The sequence below is a fragment of the Geotrypetes seraphini genome, chromosome 11 (genome assembly GCF_902459505.1).
Source record: "Geotrypetes seraphini chromosome 11, aGeoSer1.1, whole genome shotgun sequence".
Lineage (NCBI taxonomy): Eukaryota > Metazoa > Chordata > Amphibia > Gymnophiona > Dermophiidae > Geotrypetes > Geotrypetes seraphini.
Window position 1 is genome coordinate 15,612,139 of NC_047094.1, and position 14,910 is coordinate 15,627,048.

The window sequence follows — 14,910 nt, forward strand, 5'->3', positions numbered from 1 at the left end:
AGTTCAACACTCTTGGCACATTGTCTCTGAAGTTTCTGTAACCCTTCCAAAAAATACTCTGATGTCTGGTCACTGAAATAATACTCTGCTGCTGCAATCACCTCCGAATCACTCAAAAATTGTCACCCTTTCTAACTTTTTAAGCTTTGGAAACACAAACTAGTCAGATAGAGCAAGATCTAGTGCAGGGATGTCAAAGTCCCTCCTCGAGGGCCGCAATCCAGTTGGGTTTTCAGGATTTCCACAATGAATATGCATACAATGAAAGCAGTGCATGCAAATAGATCTCATGCATATTCATTGGGGAAATCCTGAAAACCCAACTGGATGGCGGCCCTTGAGGAGACGTTGACACTCCTGATCTGAGTAGGTAGATGGTCAATGCCAGACATGGGCTACTCCGGTCCTCGAGTGCCGGAATCCAATCAGGTTTTCCCCAATGAATATGCACTGAAAGCAGTGCATGCAAATAGATCTCATGCATATTCATTGGGGAAATCCTATAAACCTGATTGGATTCCGGATCCTCGAGGACCGGAGTTGCCCATGTCTGGTCTATGCATTGAAACCCTAACTACGTCAAAACGTCCATTGTATTGCTAGTCTTGTGAGCCGGTGAATTGTGTGGCGTAGTGGTTAGAGCTACAGCCTCAGCACCCTGAAGTTGTGGGTTCAAATCCTGCACTGTTCCCTGTGACCTTAGACAAGACACTTAATCCTCCACTGCCCCAGGTATATTAGATAGATTGTGAGCCCACTGGAACAGATAGGGAAAATGCCTGAAAGTACCTATATGTAAACCACTTTGAGTGTGGTTGTATAACTACAAAAAAGCAGTATACAAGTCCCAATCTCTCTCTAAAGAGAATGCCTTTCCGCAGCTTCCCTCTCCCTTATGCTTCCAATGCCTCATTTAATCGGCACAGCAAGTTATAATAGTATTCTGCATTAACTGTTTGGTCCCTTGTAGAGAATGACACGGTGACAAAATTCATCACCGTTCCCGTCCCCGCGAGAAACCATCTTCATGTCATTCTTTAAGGAGAAAGGGAAGAATCAGAGTATGAATGGCCACAACCACTGACCCACAAGCTTTGCTTTGAAGAATGCTGGTGTAGAAGGACTGAGGTTGAAATAGACACTAGAAAATGACATGGGATTATTTCCCGCGGTTATCCGCGGGGACGGGAACGGTGATGAATTTTGTCACCGTGTCATTCTCTAGTCCCTTGGAAGATAGTCCATCATTACAACACCTTCTTGATCTCAAAACACCATGGCCATGACTTTTGGATCTTTAATTTCCTTAGCCTTGGAGAACCTGAGTTCCGCCATTGCATGGATTGTTGTCTTGTCTCAGGATCATAGTGGTATAACTATGTTTCAACAGTAACTAGTCATTCCAAAAGGTTGACACGAGCTTGCAGAAAATGCTGCAAAATCAACTTGGAAGTGTCCATTTGAATTTGATTCTTGTCAGCATTCAAACATTTGTGCAGCCACTTTGCTGACAGCTTCTGCATACCCAGTTGCTCATGGATTAAACACCCAATGTGTTCCCTGGATATCAGTAGTGTCTCAGCAATTGTTTTAGCCAATATTCGGCAATCTGCCCAAATCAACAATTTCAGGAGTTGACAATGTTTGAGGTCTCCCAGACCTTGCTGCATTTTCTGTATCGAAATCTCCACGCTGAAAGCGTGCGCACCATTTCTTCACTGTGGAGTATGATGGGCATTTGTCACTCAGTATTTGCATCATACATTCATGGGATTTCCTTTGGAGTTTTCTTCTGCAGGAATTAGAACTTCATGAAAGCTCAGAGTTCCACTTGAAAATTCCTCACTCCGTTGACATGGTTCAATCAATGATCTGAAACAATGTCAAAACATAGCATTACGATTCTGCAAATTGGCACTTTGCAAAATAAAATACAAGTTTCAAATTTTATTAAAATTTGATATACCACTTAAAATAATTGTCTAAGCAGTGTACAAAACTGGAGTATAAACATTTTAAAAACATTGGGGAGACATAACTAAGACAAAATAATAAAATTACAAAACGTGATGAAACAAATGGAACGGACAGATGAACTACAATTGTAATAGGAAAGAACAAAAAAGGTCAGCATGGGGGGGGGGGATTTATGCTCTTTGACAAATTGAACAGTAGCAAATCACCTGGACCAGATGGTATATATCCCAGAGTGCTGATAGAATTGAAAAATGAACTTGTTAGTAATTTGTAATTTTTCTTTAAAAACCAGCATTAAACCGGAAGGCTGCAGGATTTTTAAAAAGGGTTCCAGAGGTGATCCAGAAAATTATAGACCGGTGAGTCTGACGTTTGTGCTGGGCAAAATGGTGAAGATTATTAGAGAGAACAAAATGACAGATCATATACGTAAGCATGGATTAATGAGAGAAAGCCAACATGGTTTTAGTTAAGGGAAATCTTGACTTACAAATCTACTGCATTTCTTTGAAGGGGTAGAGGGAGGGATAGGTTATGAAAGGGTACACATAGAAGGATAGAGGGGATTAAAAGGTTTGGACAAGGATCACCTCACAGATCATGGACCTGATGGGCCGCTGCGGGAGCGGACTGCAGGGCGCGATGGACCTTTTTAGTCTGACCCAGCGGAGGCAACTTCTTATGTTCTTATGGGTGAATGAACATGTGGATAAAGGTGAACCGATTGATATTGTGTATTTGGATTTTCAAAAGGCATTTGACAAAGTACCAAATGAAAGACTTCTGAGGAAATTAGAAAGTCATAGGATAGGCGATAATGCCCTTTTATGGCTTGAGAACTGGTTGAAAGACAGAAAACAGATTTAAATGGTCAATATTCTCAATGGAGACAGGTAAACAGTGGAGTTCCCCAAGGGTCTGTGCTGGGACCGCTGCTTTTTAACATATTTATCAATGATCTAGAGATGGAAATAAATAGATAATTAAATTTGCTGGTGACACAAAGTTGGCCGCAAGGGGATTGTGAAAAATTGCAAGAGGACCTTGCGAGACTGGAACACTAGGCATCAAAATGGCAGATGTGTGAGCAAGTGCAAAGTGATGCATGTGGGAAAGAGGAACCTGAACTATAGCTATGTGATGCTAGGTTCTGTGTTAGGAGCCACTGCCCAGGAAAAGGATCTAGGTGTCATTGTTGAGGATACGTTGAAATCCTCAACTCAATGTGCGGCGGCTGCTAAGAAGGCAAATAGGAATTATCAAGAAAGAAATAGAAAACAAAGATAGAAATGTTATAATGCCCTTGTATCGCTCTATGGTATGGCCGCACCTCGAATACTGTGTGCAGTTCTGGTCACCGAATCTCAAAAAATATATAGCGAAATTAGAAAAGGTACAGAGAAGGGCGACAAAAATGATAAAAGGGATGGGTCGACTTCCCTATGAGGAGAGGCTAAAGTGGTTAGAGCTTGGAGAAGAGATGGCTCAGGGATGATATGACAGAGGTCTATAAAATAATGAGCGGAGTGGGAAGAATAGATGTGAATCACTCGCTTACTCTTTCCAAAAATATTAGGATGAGGGGACGTGCGATGAAACTACTCAGTAGCAGATTTAAAACAAACTGGAGAAAATATTTCTTCACAACATGTAATTAAACTCTAGAATTTGTTGCCGGAGAATGTGGAGAAATCAGCTTAGCGGGGTTTTAAAAAGGTTTGAATAATTTCCTGAAAGAGAAGTCCATAGGCCATTATTGAGTTGTCTTGGGCAAATCCACTACTTGTTCCTAGGATAAGCAGCATAAAATCTATTTTACTACTTGGGATCTAGCCAGGTACTCGGGACCTGGGTTGGCCACTGTTGGAAACAGGATACTGGGCTTGATGAACCTTCGGGCTGTCTCAGTATGGCGATTCTTATGTTCTTATTATTGTTATGTACTTTGACTTATTTTGAATTCTTTTCAGTTTTACATTTTCAAAACAGAAATTAAAACAGGACGAAAAGCAAGACTCAGAAAGAAATATTGATGAACCAAGGAAAGTTGTTTGTCCCCAACCTACGCTGCACTTTGATAATAAGAATTTATGACTCCAAAACAGTTTAGGAACCATATTTAGCATCAGTACAGAAGAAAGTCTTTAGCCATGAATAATAATAACAACTTTATTCTTTTATGCCGCCATAACCAAAAGTTCTAGGCGGTTTACACTAAAAAAAGATGGACAATAAAGATATTTTGGTTATGCTCATCAAGCTATTTAATGTAGAAAATACCCCTCTGATCCAAAAATAATTTTAATACACAATATACAAAGGGGTCACAATTTTTTTTCTAATTAACTAATTATATTGGTAAGAAAATAGATTACATTATTTTTATTCATGCTGAATCTTTTTGTAAGAACTACATTAGCCATCTTTCACTTTTCATTTGTACACATTCCTTAAAATTAAGCTTATGCAAGGAACTACCTGACTAGCTGTTATACAAATCAGAATGCCAGCTCCTGTTAATTTCTAAAAACCAAAGCCAAGGTACTGATGAGGCTACTGCTAACCCCAAAAGGTTTAACTCAAAGATTCCGGATCTCAAACCTCTCAGTGCATCTGCTTTCAGCCATCTTCTCCTTCTGTTCAGCCTAGCAACTTTAGCATTTTTTTTGCTCCTTCAGCTTGTCTGCGGTGTTCTTTGCTGACAGGTTTAAAGACAATAGACTGTTTTCAGTCCAATTCTTTATTTGTGAGGTTGCAAAACCATTGGACCCCTGAGGAAGGTGTGTTCACCAAAACACGGACCGTGTGGATTTTTATCACCGTATTTTTTATCATTGTACTTTTTAAATTGAATTTTCATGGTTTTATATGTCAGTGTTTAATAAATTATCTCCAGAACATCTGTATCCACAGTTTTTGTTTTCATCGGTGGATTGTTTTCACTGTGGATCATTGTGTCTCCCCATTTTTCTTTGTTGTGCAGCCTAGCGAGTTTCCTTTTCACAGAAGTGGAAACATTTTATAGTTAATAGCAGTCAGCTCCATTCTCAGTCAAGGTTCCTGCAGTGGCCAGGATATCTTGCAAAAGAGAGCGGGGGCTCTTCTCTATGTGATCGCTACTTTTGTCTAGCGCCAACTGTAGGCCATCTAAGTCCACTGCCTCTAAAATGGCAAGGGCCCAATCTGGCTTCTGGTGAGAGTCTTGGTCGGGTTGGTCTTTGTGAGAACATCTCCAGCTCCTCAGACTCTCCTCTAACCAGTCAGTCCTCTGTGACTTCTGTGCAACAGGTCCCTTAATCAAAACGTCTTTGGGACAAAACATTCCTTTCAGAGATAGCAAGATGCCACAGGACTTCTGGGCCACAGGCCTATCACAGTCACAGAGAGCGTTCAATAAGAACTCAAAAAGTTTCACTTGGCAGAACTTCTGCAGGGATTTCTCAAGACAGGAAGATGCGGGCGTTGAAGACAAAACTACAGCATAAGGACACAAACTTAAATTCGAATTTCCGGCTGTTCTAGCGACAAATATTTCAGCCAGTTCCAACCCATGAAGCTTGACTTCCCAATCCAAGTCACAGTTTGCCAGTTCGAACACTCTGGAGATCAACTGATCTGCATCTCCCAGTGACTCCAGGTGACCTTCTCTAAACCAGTCTGTAACCACTCTGATCACAGCCCTTCTTGGAAAGCTCTCTGTGTCCTCTCCCAAGATTTCCAGCAACTTGGAGATCACATTCTGACAACAAGAATAAAGAGAGAAATTGAGTTCATGAGAGACCTCTATAAACTATGTAAACATGGAAGCTCTGACGGATGAATTTATTTCCAAATCAAGGCACAATCCCCTATCTCTTGGCTTTTACTATACACACACAAACCTGCCCTCTCCAGTACAAAGTAACATAGTAAATGACAGCATATAAACATAGAAACATGATGGCAGATAAAGGCCAAATGGCCTAGTCTGCCCATCCGCTGTAACCATTATCTCTTTCTCTCTCCATAGAAACATAAAAACTTGAATGGTCTATCCAGTCTGCCCGTTAAGTTAATTTAATCATGTATTTTTAATGGGAATAACTTTTCTCTTCTTTGATATTTCTGGGCCATAGACTAAAGGCCACCTGGTATTGTCCTAGGTTCCAACTGCTGAAGTTGCTATTAATCAAGCCATTGTGACATCACTGCTGAGGTTGGCTCTTAGACATTGGTGGAATGAGGTATTACGACATCACAATCTCAGCTCTGGAATGTTGCTACTCTTTGGGTTTCTGCCAGGCAACATAGTAACATGGTAAATGACAGCAAATAAAGACCTGAACGGTCCATCCAGTCTGCCCGTTAGTTATTCCCATTAAAAATACACGATTAAATTAACTTGTCTCTTCTTTGATATTTCTGGGCCATAGACTAAAGTCCACCTGGTATTGTCCTAGGTTCCTACTGCTAAAGTTGCCATCTAAGCTCACTCCAGCCTATCCAACCATCCTGTTGTTTGCAGGATATCTACTGTAAAGTCTGGCCAGTAATGTCCTCATGTTTTCCAAGATAGTGGCGTTCCCATCGATGCCCTCTCCAGCCCATCCTACACTGAATCACCATATATGGGACACAAACCGTACAAATCTGTCCAAAACCAGCCTTAGTTCTTTAATTTATACCAATGCCTTTCTCCTAAAGCAAAGCAATTGCAAATTAGGTTTCAAAGCAAAGTTCTCACATAGAGTTTGCTGGTTTGGAGCTCGATTCAATATGTTTCTTTTCCTTCTAATTTGTACATACAGAGGAGCAGAATCCTGGATTCTGTCAGGACACTTGTTTCTAATATTTTAAAACAGATTAGGAAACCGATGACTACCTGTTGATTGCTTGTTTGCTCCGGTCCAGGTAAGATCTGGTTAAGGCTGCCAATGACAGCCAGCCGGCCCAGGGTGCTTATGGCACTGGCTCGCACATAGCTCTCAGAGTCTTTCAGCAGATCCCAGACAGGCTTAGCCACTCCTGAGGACTGCAGAATCTGTCCGAATCCAGCCTGATCTGTAACAATATTTGCAGTTTCCTGTTGGTAATAGTAAACTATGCCTTCAAGAACAATGAATTTAATTTCTACCTTAATATTATCATAATATACTATATCATTTGTAAAACATATGAATTAAATAAAATAGTGAAATTATACATGTGGTTTTATTTTCATTAGTTAAGGGAAGGAGGGGGCTGAAAATGTTTGTTGTTGAAATATTTGTATATTTAAAGTGTTTTTGTTTGATTTGTTTATGTTTAAATTCACTGTATTGCACTGTTAATAATTGAAAACTAATAAAGATTTACAAAAAAAAAAAAAAAAAAAGAACAACGAATTTAAAAGGATCCTGACTATCCTTAGCTGTACACAAGTTAGGAATTTGTACAATATCTATATACAGTTTCTGCACTATATAGTTTTTATAATATTAGGAAAATCCACTGAAAAAGCTTTCTGTGTGTTATAGGCCAAACTGCAGAAATTCTTGCTACTTCTCCCTTTCTGAGCACTCATAAAAGCATTTGGGATTACAATAGCTGTTTATTTATTTAAAAGGGTTTATATCCCACTGATCTGAATGTCTTGTTCTAGTAGGTAAGAAAAGCAATAACTAAAACCCTTTCCTCCCCCTCCCCACGAACAAAACTGAAATTCGTATACTGGGCCCCCTACCTGGGCAACATTCCACTAGGCGAGCAAGGAATTCTAAGGCAGAGTCTTGCACCTCCCAAAAAGGGCTATTAAAATGCTTGTGCAGCAGTGGAAAGAGACCTGTAAACAGGAAGAAGCCACATCGGAATTCATAACACATCAATAACTTGGATCTTAACATCGTCATGGTCCGAATCAAATAATTTTCTGCAACATTGTCTTTCCCTTTGGTGTACAAGTGTCTATTAACAGACGTTTGAAAAGAAGAGATAACAGACACACACAAGTTCTTTTGTTTCTAAGATCATGCAGAGCCCTCTCGTTACCTTTTAGAAACTTGTTCCTGGTATGTGACATTTCCTTGAAGTCTGTCAGCCTGGAGCAGCTCGAAAGCCATTTAAATGTGGCCTGAAAGGACTTCTTCAAAATCTAGAATAGCACAAGAGTGATTTCAGAAACTTAACCATGTATTGCGCTCCGCTGCTTTTTACAACTGCAGGAGTGTGAGTTCAAATTGTCAGCCGCATCTGCTCTGTGGGGACAGACATCCCTTACTCTTCTCCACGGACCCTCAGATCAGCTGGCCAGAACTTATTGACTGTCCCCACCAATCAAACTAATTTCTCTGTTACAGCTCCAACCCTATGGAATGCCATGCCATCTCAACGTCGCCAAGAAAATTCACCTGATTAATTCAGCAGTATATAAAACGAACCGCTTTTATGAAGTGATCCCCCCCTTGTGTCTTTTCCTCCCCCTCTTCCCCTCATTTATTTTTAATGATGTAATTACAAACTCCCCTTCCCCCCTCTCCCCAAACTTGCGTATTCGTCTATTCAATGTCCAACCTTTTCTTTTTACCCCAATTTATTTTAATGTTTTTAGCTTTGTAAACCGGCCAGATACACAATGATGGTCGGTATATTGAAACGTAAATAAACTTGGAAACATCTGGGTAAAAAGAACTGAGCTCATATGTCTTGCAGGTTACCATGGGTGAGTAGTAATGAATACTTACTGTGGGTCTGGTATCTGGACTCTTGAGATAGGCGAGAAGAACATCGAATATCTTTCCCAAAGATAGACTGCTGACTGAAAACACAACGAAGAGAAATTTCCTTTGCTGAGTTTGCTAACAATTTTATGTTTATTAGAAGAATTTGATATGCCACTTTTGCTAGCCAGCAGGTCAAAGCGGTTTAACGTACTAACATGCAAGTAAACATTGGAGAAGGGTATGCCAAAATATAAAAGAAAGAACCAACCAACCATACTAGATTGGCCTAACTGTTTCTCTATGTGCCTTTATAGCAGAGGTGGGCAACCAAAATCCTCGAGGGCCATCCAGTTACGTTTTCAAGATCTCCAAAATGAGTATGCATGAGTTTAAGGTGGATATGCTTAACTCTTCCAAGGAAATGAATGACATTGGGATTAGAGGCCAGGACCACTGCTCCCAAACAAAACAACCTCTGTAACACAATAAGACCACCACTTGAACCTTCAATAAATTGAGTACAAGGTCCTTATAAAATCCTGCCCCCATCCTAACTCATAAGAATTGCCATACTGGGTCAGACCAAAGGTCCATCTTACCCAATACCCTGCTTCCAAGAGTGGCCTCGAGTATTTGTCAAAATTCCAAGATGCAGCAAGATTCCATGCCACTGACCCTAGGGATGAGCAGTGCCTTTCCCCTGGTCTACCAGGCTGTGCTGCAGAAATGCTTGTCACCTCTTTTCCCGCTGCTCCATCATACCCAAGATTTCCGTAGCATCCCCAAACCATTTCCTAGAGAACAGCCATCACTAGCCAGAATCAGCTCGACTGTGATGCTGCCTCTTTTTTCTCTACACAGCTATTATCAGCAAATCCAAACAAACTCTCAAGGAGAGGTAAGGCACGAATATTGGTGACAGAAGTGGGAAGGAAGAGATCCCAGTTCTGCAATGAATGGCAAAACTTGCCCTCACAGAGGGGTCAGTAGTCACAAGAAGGTCCCTAATGCTGACACTGTCCCCTGCTTAACCTCTTCCTCTGGGAGAAATTCCTCAGAATCCTGCTACACCAGTCCAGCATGCGTTCACCCTCCACTAGACACAGAAACTACAAGGAAATTATCTAGTTGCACCACTTCTTATGTAGTGATGATGGCACGTAGAGAGAGAGGAGACATGATAGAGACGTTTAAATATATCATGGGCCGTATTGAGGTGGAGGATGATATTTTCTTTCTTAAAGGTCCCTCTCGGCCACGAGAGGGCATCCGCTGAGAATCAGGGGTGGGAAATTTCATGGCGACACCAGGAAGTTCTTCTTCACCGAAAGGGTGGTTGATCATTGGAATGAACTTCCGCTTCAGGTGATTGAGGCCAGCAGCGTGCCAGATTTTAAAAGGAAATGGGATACACATGTGGAATCTCTAGGGGGGTAAAAAGGAAATGGGATACACATGTGGGATCTCTAGGGGGGTAAAATCAAGGAGGGTGGGTCATTAGAGTGGGCAGACTTGATGGGCTATGGCCCTTTTCTGCCGTCATCTTCTATTTTTCTATGTTTATCTCCATCTGCAGGCAAGGTGGTGTAGTGCACACATCTGGACTGGTATGACTAGATGCTAAGGAAACATTATTTACTTTTGCTTACTTGTCCAATGAGAAACAGCTCCAATGACATCTAACGACACCCTCTGAACTCGAAGAGAGCCAACCAAGAATCTGCTGATCCTGTTTCCCATGGAAGAAGATGGGTTTCCTAGGCCAATGCAGAATTCCAATATTGTCAATAAGCAATTTAATAAAGGTTCATGGGGCAACCCTGCTGTGAAAAAGTCCTGAAAAAGAAAGATCACGGAGGGCGTCAGAAGTCACCAGATTAAATATCAAATGAGAAAGCATGCTACTAAAGAACTTCCTTCTTTCTTAAAATTTCAGTTATTTTTAAAAAGCAGAGAATGCTTCTCTTTAATATCTTTTCTATTCAAAGAGTCACATCAATACGATCTTGTTATAAACAATCAGAGTCACAAGCAGAGAATGGCATGGGGACAAGTTTTTCCCCATCCTTGCGGGAACTCATTTTCCCATCCTTGCCCCATTCCTGCAAGTGCCGTCCTCATCTACACGAGCCTCAAACACTTTAAAATCTTAAGTGTTTGAGGTTTGTGCGGTTAAGGCTGAGCTTACAGGAAAGGGGCAGAGACAGGGACAAAACTTGTGGGGACGGGGGAAAAAATTTGTCCCCGTGTCATTCTCTACACTGCACCACTCTAGAAATCAAAGTGTAGTGAAAGTGAGCCAACTAAAGGACAATCAAGCCACTGTGACATCACTGATGAGGTTGGCTCTTATTGGCGGAATGAGGCATTATGATGTCACAATACCAGCTCTGGTAATCAGAGGCTGAAACTTTGTGCTGTTAAGGTAGAGCTTACGGGAATAGGGACAGCGACAAAACTCGCAGGGATGGGGAAATTGAGTTGGAAAAATATTCCCCCGAGTCGTTCTCTAAATCACAAGGCGAATGCCTGCAGTCATCACCAAGTTCTCTCTTAAATGTCCACAAACCAACGCTATAACACAGAAAATCAAACAGACATGGATATATTTGTTTTAGCGTGAAGATTGGTTTTCAATTATCAGAAAATAACCTGAGTATCTACTTTTCTTTTAATCAGTGTGAATAAACTGTGGGGTTTCCAGAGACCAGGTTGGATACATTAACTGTTTTTATTTTTAATATCAATAAATTTTTACTGAAAAAGAAATCAAACAAAAAAAACCCAACAAACGTCCCAATCAGGACCAGCAATCAATAAACAATAAGCACAATCAAAATACAAGGTCCACCAGCCACAGCAAACCCACCCAAAAATCCCCAACAAATGTCAAATCGACCCGTAGCCCAAACCTCCCCCTTCAACAATATAATATCTAATACTCCCCAATCCGCTCCCCCCTCCCTCCAACCCCCCAACAATTCACCATTCCTCCACTTCAAAAGAAAACATCCAATACCCCCCTCCCTCCCCACCCAAAAATCCACCAATAATCAACCCCTAAGTCTACCAAAAATCAAATCAGTCTCTATGATGCAAATCAAAATATCCATGTTGTTTAGCAGTTACACATTCCATATGCAATAAAGACCCCACCCGATCCTTCCATTCCCCTTCTGAAGGTACCAAAGTCTTTATCCAATAAGAGGCTAACAAGCATTGGAATGCAGAAAAACCAAGACGGAGTAATTTCCTACGCCACTAAATATCCCTTATAGTAGTAAGACCCAATAAGGAAGTCTGTGGAGTAAGCAAAACCAACTCCCCCAACCAGGCAGTCAAGCAGCCACATTAACTGGTTTTTATTGTAGCAATTATGCTAGTTTGTTTCTTGCCTTGAGCTATGATAACTGTGGGTTATAAAATTTTAAAATAAATAAACATAAGTGATGTCAACCTATTATAATATTTCACAGGTCACACTAATATTAACTAAACTAAACCTTAAGTTTGTATATCGCATAATCTCCATAAAGATAGAGCTCGGTATGGTTTACAGGTAAATTCAATGAGGGAAGGACATAATAAGAAATTAGAGGTTATGAAGAGGATAGCTAGCTTTACATTTTAAATAGATAGCTTTGCGTTATTAATAATAATGATAATAACTTTATTCTTCTATACCGCCATAGTCGGATGACTTCTAGGCGGTTCACACTGAAGAGAGCTGGACGATCAGCGAATTACAAAATGCAAATAGTGCAAGTACAACTATTAACATCAGTTTCCTTACTTTAGTGACTATCCCAGTGAAACCACAAAGGGTTACTAATATTCTCTCTTACATACTGCGAAAATTGGCAGTGGTCACCACAGATTTGGGAATGTACAGCTGTTGGCACCTGAGGTCGAGGGCATTAATTGGCAAGTAGTGTTTGACGATTCAATTTTACAGATACAAAATTCAACCAAACGGGTGGTTATCTGTAGGAGTCTCCATTCAGTAACCAAGTGCCAGCTGAAGATACCCTGGAAGAACCTATGGGCATGCAGTTCCACAATGCCACGTCTTCCCAACCTTCTATGCAGCTACCCTGGAAGAACCCGTGGGCATGCAGTTCCACAATGCCACGTCTTCCCAACCTTCTATGCAGCTACCCTGGAAGAACCCGTGGGCATGCAGCTCCACAATGCCACGTCTTCCCAACCTTCTATGCAGCTACCCTGGAAGAACCCGTGGGCATGCAGTTCCACAATGCCACGTCTTCCCAACCTTCTATGCAGCTACCCTGGAAGAACCCGTGGGCATGCAGTTCCACAATGCCACGTCTTCCCAACCTTCTATGCAGCTACCCTGGAAGAACCCGTGGGCATGCAGCTCCACAATGCCACGTCTTCCCAACCTTCTATGCAGCTACCCTGGAAGAACCCGTGGGCATGCAGTTCCACAATGCCACGTCTTCCCAACCTTCTATGCAGCTACCCTGGAAGAACCCGTGGGCATGCAGCTCCACAATGCCACGTCTTCCCAACCTTCTATGCAGCTACCCTGGAAGAACCTGTGGGCATGCAGTTCCACAATGCCACGTCTTCCCAACCTTCTATGCAGCTACCCTGGAAGAACCCGTGGGCATGCAGCTCCACAATGCCACGTCTTCCCAACCTTCTATGCAGCTACCCTGGAAGAACCCGTGGGCATGCAGCTCCACAATGCCACGTCTTCCCAACCTTCTATGCAGCTACCCTGGAAGAACCCGTGGGCATGCAGCTCCACAATGCCACGTCTTCCCAACCTTCTATGCAGCTACCCTGGAAGAACCTGTGGGCATGCAGTTCCACAATGCCACGTCTTCCCAACCTTCTATGCATTACCTGGCACTGAAGTGCTTCAAGGTGGGCCAGAGTTTGGCACAACAAGCCAATACAAGAGGACTTGACGGAAAGGAGAGTTTCAACAGCTGCGGAGTCAGAAATCGGTTCAAGCATGCCTAAATGGAAAAAAAAAGAAAAAGGACACAGGACTTAGCCCAGCAATGTTATAAAAACTGCTTAAAATAATGCAAAAGGAACACTTTTAGGGCTCCTTTTACTAAGCTGCGTTAGGGCTTTAACGCGCGGATTAGCACGCTCTGAATTGCCCCGCGCGCTGGACCTTAACGCCAGCATTGAGCTGGCGTTAATTCTAGCCGCGTAGCGTGCGATAATATCCTGCGTGCGCTAAAAACACTAGCGCACCTTAGCAAAAGGAGCCCTTAGTCTTTCACAAAACCAATATGGGCTAAGATCCCCCCCTCCCCCCTCCTTTTGCAAGCTATCCCAGGACCCCACTCCCCGTGTACACATTACCAGCTGCTCTCCAAAATTCATAACAAGGCTTTTCCTCTCACTTTCTCATCACCTCCATTGAAATCACTTCTTCACCACCCCCATCCCAGATTTGTATCACCCTGTAACAGCTCTTCCCTTACACAGTACTTAACATATTTTTTTTTAATTCTTTATTCATTTTATAATTCACAAGTGTACAGTAAATATCAAACAATAAGAATACAATATCACTTGAAAATCTACCATATCATACAACAAAAAGATATATCCCCACCCCCTCCCACTTCCATATACAACAAAAAAGTATACCACATAAATATAATATCTTATCATTCATATATATTATTAATAGAAATCCACACACCCCCCGATCCACATGTAAGAATTAAAATTGGGAAAAGTGTAAATTATTCATTAGAATAATTTAAAAATGACCCCCACACATCCTTAAATTTTTGTCCTCAAGTCTCTTGCAAAGTGTCCCATTTTTCTCTTTCCCTGTACCTGGCTGATCTGTGGTAGCTCTCAGAATGCAGTCCATTGGCTGAAGCAAGACACGGAGGGCCGGAATACTCACCACCTGTGGACTTAAAAGTGAATAAAATTGGGCTAGAAAAAAAGTGAACTAAGGATCTAATAACAACTTGGAATGCACTGCAAGAAGGTTGCCAGTCTTTATGGTTTATCGATGTTGAGCTGGCATTACTGGACTGTTTAAGTCTATTGTCCCATGTGATGAAAAAAACTGAAATTGATTTTGATAAAAGCGGTTTGAACTTACTTTCCTTTCTGTATGCCATCTATCATCCCCTCTCTCACCTTAGTTGCCTCCAATTACTTTCAAAATAGAAATTATTTCAAAATAGAAATTATTCACTCATTATAAATTATATATATACAAAAATTTTAACATTATGCACCCAGTAAG

The 14,910-nt window shown here is 41.5% G+C and overlaps 1 protein-coding gene across 2 annotated transcripts in view; it reads right to left on the minus strand.

The window, feature by feature from the left end:
- Positions 1-4,835: 4,835 nt before the first annotated feature.
- BRAT1 (BRCA1 associated ATM activator 1) overlaps positions 4,836-14,910 on the minus strand; it is a 34,375-nt gene continuing 24,300 nt past the window's right edge. For both annotated transcript variants that reach the window (XM_033963891.1, XM_033963892.1), the window contains exons 6-13: positions 14,487-14,569; positions 13,527-13,642; positions 10,304-10,490; positions 8,676-8,749; positions 7,984-8,086; positions 7,679-7,777; positions 6,839-7,017; positions 4,836-5,716 (exon numbers count right to left, since the gene is read on the minus strand). In XM_033963891.1, coding sequence (XP_033819782.1) covers positions 5,003-5,716; positions 6,839-7,017; positions 7,679-7,777; positions 7,984-8,086; positions 8,676-8,749; positions 10,304-10,490; positions 13,527-13,642; positions 14,487-14,569 — 1,555 coding nt within the window. In that variant the 3' untranslated portion in view covers positions 4,836-5,002. The remainder of the gene's footprint in view (positions 5,717-6,838; positions 7,018-7,678; positions 7,778-7,983; positions 8,087-8,675; positions 8,750-10,303; positions 10,491-13,526; positions 13,643-14,486; positions 14,570-14,910) is intronic.